The sequence below is a fragment of the Cyclopterus lumpus genome, chromosome 20 (genome assembly GCF_009769545.1).
Source record: "Cyclopterus lumpus isolate fCycLum1 chromosome 20, fCycLum1.pri, whole genome shotgun sequence".
Classification (NCBI taxonomy): domain Eukaryota; kingdom Metazoa; phylum Chordata; class Actinopteri; order Perciformes; family Cyclopteridae; genus Cyclopterus; species Cyclopterus lumpus.
In genome coordinates this window covers 17,261,622-17,274,501 of record NC_046985.1, presented here as the reverse complement: position 1 = coordinate 17,274,501, position 12,880 = coordinate 17,261,622, and the positions used below count along the sequence as shown (strand labels likewise).

At 44.1% G+C, this 12,880-nt stretch overlaps 1 protein-coding gene across 1 annotated transcript in view; it reads left to right on the top strand.

Moving 5' to 3' along the window:
* kcnh2b (potassium voltage-gated channel, subfamily H (eag-related), member 2b) overlaps positions 1-10,976 on the top strand; it is a 206,031-nt gene extending 195,055 nt beyond the window's left edge. The window contains exons 13-22 of the mRNA XM_034559980.1: positions 2,147-2,346; positions 5,831-6,083; positions 7,014-7,207; positions 7,419-7,521; positions 7,663-7,811; positions 7,922-8,075; positions 8,353-8,542; positions 9,355-9,460; positions 9,642-9,743; positions 10,503-10,976. Coding sequence (XP_034415871.1) covers positions 2,147-2,346; positions 5,831-6,083; positions 7,014-7,207; positions 7,419-7,521; positions 7,663-7,811; positions 7,922-8,075; positions 8,353-8,542; positions 9,355-9,460; positions 9,642-9,743; positions 10,503-10,886 — 1,835 coding nt within the window. The 3' untranslated portion in view covers positions 10,887-10,976. The remainder of the gene's footprint in view (positions 1-2,146; positions 2,347-5,830; positions 6,084-7,013; positions 7,208-7,418; positions 7,522-7,662; positions 7,812-7,921; positions 8,076-8,352; positions 8,543-9,354; positions 9,461-9,641; positions 9,744-10,502) is intronic.
* Positions 10,977-12,880: the final 1,904 nt, after the last annotated feature.

The following is a 12,880-nucleotide window of genomic DNA, read 5'->3' as shown; positions in this document are numbered from 1 at the left end:
TTCTTAATGCTGTTTTGATGGAAGTGATGGGAGATATTCGTGGGGAAATCTTTTTCTAACTGTCCCTCAACAGCTTTCGAATGCATTTTATTAAAGAAAGAAAGAGGGCTGTTGACGCCGTCCCCTATCACTGACATTAGAACTGTATTAAGGTCCTGGGACAGGGATGTCGTATGTGTACAGATTGTAAAGCCCTCTGAGGCAAATTTGTAATTTGTGATATTGGGCTATACAAAATAAACTGAATTGAATTGAATTCCCCCCCCCCCCCAAGCAAGCTGCTGGGGCTGATGACATCCCTGGTCGTGTACTGAGAAAATGTATGGAAGCCATCAATGTGCCAACATGTGCCATGTGCCGTCATGTGTTATATTTTCAACATATCACTGTCACAGGAGAGTGCTCCCACCAGGCGGCAGCCTCCAGTTCTGCCGAGTGAATCCAATGCGGTAGTGTCTTAAAACTTGCATTCTCTCTACTGACCATCAGGGGGCGACTCCTCTGGTTGTATAGAAGTCTATATAAACTGATTATATTTCTCTCTTGATTTATTCCCTCAGTAAACATTGTAAACATGAGCTTATGGTCTCAATCTCCAGTTTCAAGTCTTCTTCAATGTTAATTTATTAAATTATTGTTCATTCTGCTTCTAGACGGCCACCATCGTCCCTGTAACTAAGTAGTCTACAGCGTCTGGACTAAATGTCGCTCCCTTTTGGACATTGGCAATAAATTAACCTTGTAACGTTGTAATATACTAACTACAGACTACCTCATATAACCCCACTTCAAAAAATCCAAACAATCCCTTTAAGTGCTAAATTGCGCTCTAAAGTTCAGCTGAGGTTAACATAGGGCTCCAACAGTCTGAGTTGAAGAAATTCCCTCTTTGTCTTTCTTTCTAACCCGTGGTAGAAGTATTTTCTACACAAAGTATTGATACAACACGCTTTAAAAAGTCCTGAAATTATCTTTTAATGCCCCCAAGACACGCTATTTGAATGTTAGCTTATCTCTGTAAGTCAATGAGCACAGTGACTGTCACTGAGATCACGGCTTCCTTCCTTTTTTGTATGTTGTAGCACAACAGGCTCTTGTGTTTAGAGAGGGCACTATCATATATTGTAGTCTATGCATATCTATGTAGAAATATAACTTGGTGATTATCACTTTATCACACTCTCATTTTGAAGCACTTAGAGAATAAAAGTTATTCAATAAATGTAGATTGAATAATACATATACATATATTACAAATAATTGATATAATCCAGTCAGTTCAAGGTCCCATAAAGTAGAAAGTGAGATTTCCATGTCTTTGTTATTTTTTATTTTAAAGCAGGTCAATATGCTATATAAATAGCTGTGAAAGTAACAAAATACTCAGTATTCATAAATGAGCCATCTGGACTTCTGTGAGGTTGTGATGTAGGTAGTGACCGGTAGCATTCCTGCAGAACTCCATGTACTGGACATAGACGGCTAGGACCCGGCTGAAAAGACGGTGGAAAACCAGAAAATGCTGACCAATCAGGGCAGGCTTCTCACGGGAGAAGGGCTTAAAGAGACATACGCTAAAACAGAGCGTTCAGGACAGATTCATTGTGACCGACATTATGAGAAAGATAATGTTTGTTTTTCTAACATTAAAGCATGTTGTAAATGACCATGATATATGTCCCCTTTAAAAAGCTGTGTTTTAACTGGTGTTTTAACTGGTGTTTTAACTGATGTATTAACGAGAATACACATGTTACATTGTTCAACACAGCTCTGATTCATGCTAATATCATTGTAATGTAATGTAATGTAATATCAATCTCCGTTATTATACCATCAGCTGTCTAGGCTTCCTCTCTGTCTCTCTTCTCTCTGTCTGCTCCTTGCCCTTCTCCACTTACAATATATTTTATGAAACATATCACCCAAGGGTGTCAAGCTTAATTATATATTTATTTTCAGATGGAGAAGACAGTCAGACAGAAATATGTTGGGTCACATCAGTGTATCGAGTACCCGTGTGGCACTATACTCTCTCTTAATGTATATTTGAATATCTCCATCCCTGCCCACCTTCCCTTGCATCCTCCATCCTCACACTTCTTAAATCCTGTCTCTCGTGACACCCTCTATATCTGTCTCCCAGCCCTGATGTACGCCAGCATCTTCGGGAACGTGTCCGCCATCATCCAGCGGCTGTACTCGGGCACGGCCCGCTACCACACCCAGATGCTGAGAGTCCGGGAGTTCATCCGCTTCCACCAGATCCCCAACCCACTCAGACAGAGGCTGGAGGAGTACTTCCAGCATGCCTGGTCCTACACCAACGGCATCGACATGAACGCCGTGAGTACCCCGATCCTGCACGCGCCCGGGTCCCGTATGTGCGCACCGGGTCCGTTGTGTTATTGCAGAGTGAGTGTTGGGCATGAATACACACATGGACACCGAAAGAGGCCAGAGGACTATTCTGGGCCTGCGTTGTGCGTTAATAGGACGATGCGTAGACTTTGTCTCAGCATGCATGGTCCGACATCGTCAGTGAAAATAGGAATGATGTGAGTAATGATGTACGCACGCACGCACGCACACACACATATACACATGCTTAAACATATGCAACATATGCATGGACCTACACCAGTTCCTTTACATGCATGAAGGCTACACACTCTTTTCTCATACAAGCAGAGACTCACACCTTTTAAATGGACGTGAATGCACAGCGTGAAGGGGCGCTTGTTGAGCACACTCGACCTCAACCTGAACTCTGAGTCACAGCGTATAGGATGACACACACGTGCATGCAACCACACACTGTAATCCTAAACATGCCACACGGATAAAAGCCTTTAACGTCAGTAGATTTCATCTTTGCAGTGTGTCACTGCATTGTAAGCTGCTTCATCATAGTTTCAGCTCAAAAAGCACATTTTACTTAAAGTATCTCTGCTCATAACTTCAGGAATCCTTTCCAGCATCCAAATGTCTTTTAGAAAAATCTGAGCACAATCAGCTCCTCGTAGAAGTAAAGAGAAACAACAGGCCGTGCATAAGAAGTGTACATAGTCACCGTGATGTCACCCATTGATTTGTGGACTGCCATTTTGAAGCCGCCAGTTTGGCATTTTGGCCGTTGCCATCTTGGTCTTTTGCAACCAGTGAACAGAAGTGATCATACTTCGACTGCAGAGGAGTGACGCTGTGGTAGAGACCTGTCAATCACAATAAGCCCCTCCCTAAAGCATTCCCTGCTTTATGGTCTGTTTGACTCTAAATGGACCATCATTTACTAAAAGGACATCATACTGTATTGAAGAAGACTTGAAACTAGAGATTGAGACAATAAAACTCGACCAGAGGAGTCGCCCCCTGCCCGTTAGTAGAGAGAATGCAGGTTAAAGACACAACAACATTGGCTTCACTTTTCAGACCCGGAGATTGTCGCGTGGCGTAAACACAATATTTCATCACTGAATTCCTTTTTCATTTCAGTGTAATAAGTGGGCCATTTGAGTGGAGAGGAAACAAATTAGACAAGCAGCCCTTCCTTATCTTCCCTTGTTATGTTGCTCTCTTGAAGGCCCAGTGAAGTAGAGAATGTTTTCTGTAATTAGGATTGCTTAGAGTAGACCCTGTCTGTTTGTCTCCCCAACTGATTGAATCCGTAGCTCCATCCTTCATGGAGAGAATAATAATGTGAACATTATGGGAGTGTTGAGATGAGAGCAGGCTCGGGGATGAGTTGGAGGAGAGAGGGAGCTCTTCATGCAGCATCCATCACAACAAATTAGCTCACTGTTCAACTCCTTTTTGTTCCTGTCCTCTTTCAAAAATGATGACATTTGAACAATACTTGACACGTTTTATTATATGAATATATAAATATGAAAGAAAGATGGATACAGAGACAGTAATACACTATGTATGTGCACATGCACAACAAAGGGTTAGTGCTACTAATTTGTTCATAGTTTTCAGGTTGGTTTTCTGATTAAACTATCTCAGAATAGTGACGTCTTATTGTCCAGATGAGAAGATTGTAGCTGATGATATTATATTATATAATACATGTTGTCCCTGGATTGTTTTTATCTGAGGCTTCGTAAATCTTATGCTTAATAATTTTTACGAATGAGTAGTAATAATATCATTATATAATGTATGTTAACATAACAGTTTATTGTTTTATGCATGATAGCACTTTATATACTATTAAGTATTTATTAATTATTATCAAATTACATTAATATTGTAACACTTATAGTTAGTTAATAGTTAATAATTGGTTTGTAAACATTACTTCGATGCAATTATAAAGTAGCAACTGAGAATTACATTAACTACTTTGTAAATCATCTTTATACATTAATTGGATAGATAGTTCATTAGTTTCTGTTCTATTGTAATGTTTATAGATTTTTTAGAAACATCTTAAACAACTTATCGTTATTCATTCGCTAATCATTAACGAATATATATTTAATATATAAATATATATATATATATGTTTAACAAATTAAAAATAAAAAACTTAACTAATGTAAACGGAATGTAATTTTCATTTCTTATCAGATATACAATATATAATTTCACGTTTTTTGGTAATGCTAATATGAATTATAGCATTACTAATAATTGACATTAAACATTATTATCATTTAGTTGTTGACAGTAAAATAACTTTTTACTTAAGTCAAATTAACTCTGTTTACTTTTTATTAATGAAGGTTATTATTCTACATATAGAGTGTAATATGTAGCGATATTCATCCGCCTGCGTGTACTTGGTTGCAGCTGTAGAGGGGTGTAACGGCGCAGCCTTGAAAGTCAGCAGAATGCACCAGCACATTCTGGGCCACCTCACACATCAGCAAAATGGTAGTGTGTTCAGGGAGTACTAGGAGGATGTTATTCACAATCACAAGATGGGGTTGTTTGGGTCGTGAAAGGTTATACAAGGCCTGTCAGGTTCATTTCCATATTGCTTTCTGTTAGACTGTGAAACATGTACGAGGTGTGTGTGGGGGGGTTACTGCGTTATTGACTCATTACCTGAGTAAACCAGGGCTGCAGGTAAAAGGCAATGAGGCAGTAACTCAGAGCATAATATCGAGACGGGACGTAAAAATATGCAAGAGACAAATGTTGAAAGTAAGAAGCGGACGTCGGCCTGGAAAGAGAGGAAGTCGGAGTCATTTAAGGCTGGAAATTGAAAGAGAGGAGAAATAAAAGAGAGAAATGCTGTGTAGCAATGTTTTTAAACAGTTCAGTTCTCTGCAGTCGGCCAGAGACTTCCAGAGTACAGAACCCGCTGCTTTAAAGGGAGCTGGGGCTCTTCTCCTGCTTGCAGGGAACTCATTAAAGTTGCACCAATTCTTCATATTAATTACACTCCAAGGGCATGTCGACTCTCTTCTGTTTCCAATCCTTCTGCTGCGACGCTCTAAAAGGCCCTTTGATAGAGAAAGAAGCCCAGACCACTGACATTTGTAGCCCACTCCTGGATTAACCTCATGAAAAATTAGTATTGAAACCCTAACTTCTCTGAACCAATATTGTGTAATAAATGTACGACGCTAAACGTCCCAACAATGTTCCCCAGCAGGGATGACCGTGAGGATGTTTTTATTGCTCCTTTTAAAGCGTCCATAATCTGTGACATTTGTGTGACATTAGTTTGATGTTCTGAAGTCGCTGAAGGCATGCATCAATACTGATGTAACCTTTGACTTTACATTCATCCGCTTTCTTCATCCCACCTCTTCCCCGTCCATCTCTCCTCCCGCTCCTTCTACGTTTGCCCCACTCACGCTCCCTCTCCCCCCAGGTGCTGAAAGGTTTCCCCGAGTGTCTCCAGGCTGACATCTGCCTGCACCTGAACCGGACGTTGCTGCAGAACTGCAAGGCCTTCAAAGGCTCCACCAAGGGCTGCCTCAGGGCGCTGGCCATGAAGTTCAAGACAACCCACGCACCGCCGGGGGACACGCTGGTCCACGCTGGGGACGTCCTCACGGCTCTCTACTTCATATCCAGGGGGTCCATAGAAATACTGAGAGGAGACGTGGTGGTAGCCATCTTGGGTACAAAAACTATATCTTAATGTATAGAGATCTGTCAATGTATGTTTTAAGCCCCCATTTCTATGTTAACTTTTAGGCTATTTAAAACTAAATCTGAAGCAAGAACTCTTGCAGGAGATGACTTGAAAGTATAAACAGTTTAAGTTCCAATGCAGCCTGTAGATGACCTCTTCCCTGAGACCTAAAGTAAGACTATGTCTCACACTGCAATGCACCGACTTACCGTCATAACACCAGTTCTCCTCTGGTCCATAGACTCCTGTTCAGTATGCAGCAGAACTCTTTCTCGCCCAGTTCATGCTCAAATGTCTCTTTCGGGGTGTTGACTCTGGGCAGGCCTCTCAACAATATGTTGTAGCTGGTAGTGCCATCTGCTGGTGAGCATTAAGTGTTACTCCTGATAGTTGACAGACGAACACAGTAAAGGACGGAATCAGTGTGCAGGTCGTCTCTCACCCACTGTGAGCTGAAAACACCAAATGGATTAATCTGTTGTGTGTGTGTGTGTGTGTGTGTGTGTGTGTGTGTGTGTGTGTGTGTGTATCCATGATTTTTGCATGTCTTTTTGCTGTAATATTCAATCTGACCACAAGAGGCTGAAATTAAATTGTCACCTGTTTTTACTTCACAGATAATAAATATAACTTCAAAAGATCTGGCAAAACCTGTTTCTCACCAGTTCTTACGAGAGAGAAAACTATTTGGATCAGACAGAAAACTCACTGTCTCCTCAACTAAACTTTGCCTTTTCTAAATTAGACACTTAGACAAATTCCTCTAAATGTCAGGAAACCATATATATGTATATAGTTGATATTTCAGTTCACCTTCCATTATTGTTATGTGTGATTTTTTTGTTGTTGTTATTGGCTGCTGGTGCAGACTGAAGTAATGACTGACGCTGTCCCTCTTTCTCGTCACCTTTCCCAGGCAAGAATGACATCTTCGGCGAGCCCATCAACCTGTACACCCGGCCGGGTAAATCCAACGCCGACGTGAGGGCTCTGACCTACTGCGACCTCCATAAGATCTTCAGGGAAGATGTCCTGGAGGTGCTGGACATGTATCCAGAGTTTGCGGACCATTTCTGGAACAACCTGGAAATCACTTTCAACCTCCGAGATGTGAGTTTACAGCCTCGTCCATGACAGACGTCCTGAATGCTTGAGCACGAGGGCCATTGGACCGGTAGCTCTATCGGTACTATTCTCTCAATCTAGTCGGGTCCTGAATGCATGTTCCCTGTGCTGTTGTATTCAAGTAGAGACTTTACTTTTACCTTTGGAAAGAATATCATTGGTACTTTAATAAAGTCCATGTAATGCTGGTTTCCAGACAAACATGATCCCAGGCTCTCCGAGCAGCGATGACTCCAACTGTGGAGGTTTCAACAAGTTACGCAGGCGCAAGTTATCATTCCGAAGACGTACAGAAAAAGGTAAACATTCCTTTGTCGCTCATCTATCAGCGTTTGTTTTACCATCACAGAAAATGTAAAAATAAATAAATACAGTTTATCTAGCAATCCTCCAGTTCCAAGCTCTCTCTCTTTTGTAAATCTTTCCTCACCTGTGTCTAGATGACGCAGACGCCGGAGAAGTCAAGAATTCCAATAAGTCCGTGAGACGGAGACAGAGGGCGACCAACAACCAAAAACAGGAAGAGGCACCTAAGCAGCAGTGGCAGGCACACCGCAGCTCGGTGTCCTCGCACTCCAGTGGCGACGAGGTAGAGCTACATTTGTCTACTAAAGTATTGATTGTATTGTGGTGGCCGTTGTTGCACGCCGGGGTGCAACACAACCTGGCGTTAATGTGCCCGATCTACTCGTCTGACAGGGGGGGGAGTCGATTGTGACCAGACTCGCTCCTCCGCTGGCGATGCTGGAGAATCCACATGCTCAGGCCACGTCCAGGAGCTACAACGAGAACAACGAGAATATCGAGGCCGACGGAGACCCCATAATCGGGAACACCTGCAACGCTCTGTCGGGTAAACTTAGAACAGATCAGTGTCCTTGTGAATTATACCGTGTAACAAGTTCCTGCTGTCACATACGCTCCTCCATCTCTATCCACCTCATATAGGGCCGAGCCAATGCTTGATCCCCTGCAGCTGAGGCCAATTAGGCCTATTCCCGGCACCTGTTCCCTGAACCACTCCCCCACACCCCTCCACAGCTGAGCCTAACCACGCCCCAGCCACCACATACTGTAACACCATAGCCGCTGTTTCACGCGCACTCACTCTCTCCGTCTGTCTCCCACAGGAGCGTTCTCGGGCGTGTCCCACATCTTCAGTTTCTGGGGGGAGAGTCGGGGGGGTGGACAGTACCAGGAGGTTCCCAGCTGCAGCTTGACCTCCCCCCCGACCCTCAACACGCCGCTGCACAGCCTGAGCCGGCAGCAACGCAGCCAGCTGGACACACGCCTGGACCTGCTGCAGAAACAGCTCAACAGGTACGAGTGTCGGGGTGCGGGTTCCGGGTCGTGTTGGTCTCACTGTCCACCTGTTGTGACCACAGGCTGCCTCTTAAAGCCTACAGCTATGAAGCTGGCTGCGTCTCCAGCTGAAGTTTGGATGGGGAGTAGTGGTGTGTAAGGAGAGAACCCAACATACTGAAAATATCTGCAGTCTCTGTTTGACTGCAAAAAGTGGAACAAAGCTCCGCAGGATGAGTCCTCAGCTGTATAGAAGCCTCAGATGGGGAAACTTCCAGCTCTCCTGTATGCGTGGAGCTCACTTTATGCATTCCCACAGTAATGAGATACAATAAAACTTCAGACCCCTGTGATAAAAAAATAAATAATCTTCCAGCTCCAGAAGTAAAAGCAGGATGAAAGAAAAGTTTAGAAAAGTTTGAGAGAGAAGTTTATGCGATAAGTGGAGGGTAGACAACATAATATTTCCATACAGATGTTAATAGCAGTTCTGAAAGCTAATGACACATTAACTCCACCGTTGAGATCCTGGGGCCTGGAGATTTAGACCGATGAGCCGACTGACTCCCTGGTTCCGCTTACTTACTGTTGTTATCATGGTTACTCTCTCACACAGTTTCTACTTTACAATAAGCAATCATACCAGACATTAAGGTTCCCGAATGTTTGCGATTTACTTGGTGAGTTCTTTATTACTGTAACTGATATTAACGATGGACAACATTAGAAATCCCTTTAAATGCACTTTGAATGTCCTGATTAGAATAACTCAAATGAAATGGATAGAACATAAGTGTAGCTACTAACCGTCGACCACACACTGTGTGCAGGATGGAGAGTCGCATGTCGACAGACATCGGAGCCATCATGCAGCTGCTGCAGAGACAGATGGCCCTGGTCCCTCCCTCCTACAGCGCCGTCTCATCGCCGCCTCAGGTGATGACACACACACACACACAGCAGGACGCTCGCTGCTACAGGGGTCAGGCAAGCATCTGTTTCTGGGCGAGACACAATGATGAAAGACAGCTTTCCATTATTATCAGAAGCTGACCCCAACTGCGAACAGACAGAGGGCTACGCTTCCTGCGGACCAATAAGATGTTGTCTATTGCAGGTCTCACCTTACCCTGGTTCTGGCACAGGACCAGGTCCGGGAGAGAGACTGGTCCAGCCTGTTACACCTCTGGAGACAGACACCCTGGCCTCCCTGTCACAGGTGAAGCAAATGTATTAGTACAGTGTTTGCTGACTGGAGGCTGTCCTTGGTCCACAGTGAATATAAACTAGAGACATTGAAACCCACAAAGCTTTTTAATCCCAAAACTTTGCATTGGTTATTCTCCTACTTAGTAGCTACCCTATGTTTGTGTCAGACTGGTCTCATCCAGCATTCTTAGCAATGCTTAAGAAAAGTACATGTTCATAGATATCCCACGAAATTGGTTAGCATGTTAACCGCATACTCAGGACGTTTAAAGACTGCTTGAATACACACATGGCAGGCAGGCGGGGAGCACAGTGAGTCCAACAACCAGCCGTCTTTCTTCCAGGAGACCGCTGTTTGTTTCCCGAGTGAAATAAAAAAATGTCAACGTTGAGGTTTTTGTCACATAACTTGCGCACTTTAGTAACAACACATTTGTGGTTATTTTAACACAAACAACAATATTTTCCTAAACCTAATTATGTATGTCACCATTTTTTTCTAATCGTAACTAAGTATTTCATGATCTTTTCTTAAACTTTTTGATTTCCATCAACTGTCGTATGATGAGACGTTGCAGGGTGTTTATCTCCATGCATTCTTTATACTGCAGAGTTCATTTGAATGGGATCTCAGTACCCTGTAGCTACGTTTGGTAAACCACAGCACACAACAACCCTGATAAAAGAATAACTTGACTTTGTGAGTATTAATAAGTAAAAGAGTTTTAGTTGCCAGTCCCATTCACCTCCTCGACTTCTTCCCCTGCAGATCTTGGATTTGCAGCACCTCGAGGAGTTCCCAGCTAAGCCTCTTGACTCGCTGCAGCCCCGGGACGCCTCGCTGATCTACCCCAACCAGGGTCAGCTCGCTCCCTCCGGACTACACAGCTTGGGGCAGCACCTAGACCTGGAGCTGGGACTGGGCACAGGGACTGGGGTCATCGCCGGGCCTGCCGTAGGTTCATGTGTCGGGGTAGATTTAGCTACGGGGTCAAGCTCAGGCGCAGGGTTAGACTATGGGTCGGGGGAATGTATGGGCGCTGGGGTCGGGCCGGCAGCTGGAGCGGGGGTGTCTTCCCCGGATCCTGAAACCCAAAGAAGGCTGTCCCTCCAACAATCACAGACCCCTCTGGACTCACGGACACCACAGTGACACAGCTCGGACCCGGGAGGGAGGAAGAGGGAAATGGGGGGTGTGGAGGGTGCCCTAAAACCCTAAAACCCTTTAGGGCACCCGGCTATTGTACCGTCACCTCTGACTTTCTAAGAGACATTTTACTTGGAGACAGTGAAGCCAGGCGGGAGGGGGTAGAGGCCTCTCTCTGTCTGTCTCTCTCTCTCTCCCACAAGTCCCCCCCAACCCCCTATCCACCCATCGTGGAGCTATCTGAGCTCCACAGCGGTACAACCTTTAACCAAAACCACCAACGGAGCTGCTTCATGAACACATTCTGTCAGTCTGCTGGTAACACACACAGGTGACTGCTGTCCTGTAGGAGAATCCCTTTACTGCTGTGTCCAGACAAGACCAAGACCACGACGAAAACAAGTAGCCATTTACAAGTAGTCTTGCACTGAAAACCCTATCGAGATTATGATGATCCTATTCTGTATGTCCGTGGCGCTTCCGAAAAACTCGCAAACCGGTTGGTGAATTGTAGTGTTAGCTGGCCTAACAGGAAACCTGCTGTCCCATTCTTTTCTTGGTCCCCTTGTCCCCTTGTCCCAAGAGCACACTGGATTGGCTGGTTTGCACCTCAGGGGTGGGAACTGGAGGGTTAAAAGCCATGTTTTTTTTCTCGATGAACATATCAGCTGCCCTACCACAAACATTGTACAGATTTGCTGGAGAGCGAAGAACATGCAGCGTCACTAAAAAGTCAACTGGCAAACGTACGAGTTTACCATGAGGACAGTGCACCATAAAAACAGCACACTATGAATATTTAAACAAGCAGGAAACCCACGTTTACTAGAACCACAAGCTATATGACCTTGTGGAGAAACGGAAAACGTATGGCGATGTGATGACGTGACACTGGCCTGCTTTCATTTCTAAAAATCAAAGCACGTGCATAAAGGAAAAAGTGATTGATAGTGAATCGAGTTTGTCACAGTTGAATTTGCTACCTCAGATTTCATCGGTCCTTACCCAGAATGCTTTTACCTTGTATATAAACCGGTTTAGTCTTGCGACTGCGTGAATACGGCAAGTTTGCCAGTTTACGATGACCAACCGAATGCGCCATCATTCTATGTACAGTGCAATATGCAATCAGCAAGAAGAGACGAGTGAGTGTGCGTTAATCTCATGATCTGTGTGTGCTGTAGGTTCAGGTCTAAACCTGCTCACGTGTTTTGAGTTTGTCGAGTTTGTTTGCTTTTTCCAGGCTGAGAGTGCATTTGCTGCCACACGCTGTAGAAAGGCACTGGAGGACACATTTGGACTGGTTTCAGAGGTTTAAACAGGCGGGGGACGGATCGTTTGGAATCTGGCCAGCACAAATAAAAAGCGTGTGCAATGTAGGTTGTAAAACACTGAGGAGGTCCCCCAAGAACTCTGGATACTACAGCAATAGCTATCCCAGGAGGAAGAACACGTACCTCAGCACCACTGTTTCCACAGTACTTTACATGATCTATCTGGCCTCCCATTTTGAAGCCCCCACATCTTTATCTGCTGTCATCATTTTAGCAGCATGCCAACACACATCTTTGAGGTGTGAAGATGCAGCATATGTATAGATAAGCAGACTGGCAGAAAGGAAAGATGCACCAATCGGTTTGCAATCAAAGCTAACAAGAGCCTGGTTGTAGTGCTTTGTGTTCTGGCCATCTGTCGCTCTTTGGTCCGGGCCTCTGTGATCTTTCATCTGCTTGCATCATATTCTATCACTACACAGTGGAAGGTTGGGCCTCATGGAACAAAGCAAATGAAAAGTTCCTGGTAAATGATATGATCGCAGCCTCAAGAGGAAGGTATTCCTTGCATACTAAGAACTTCTGTATATGAAACAAAAGTCCTGGAACAAAGTTTTGGTCTAGAGTTTGAAAAAGAAATCATCTAACAGTCAGAAGTTACACTTTGCAAAGTGCATGTCCGTCACATCCCCGTCCCACCCTTTAAATCTCTCTATATATCTATGA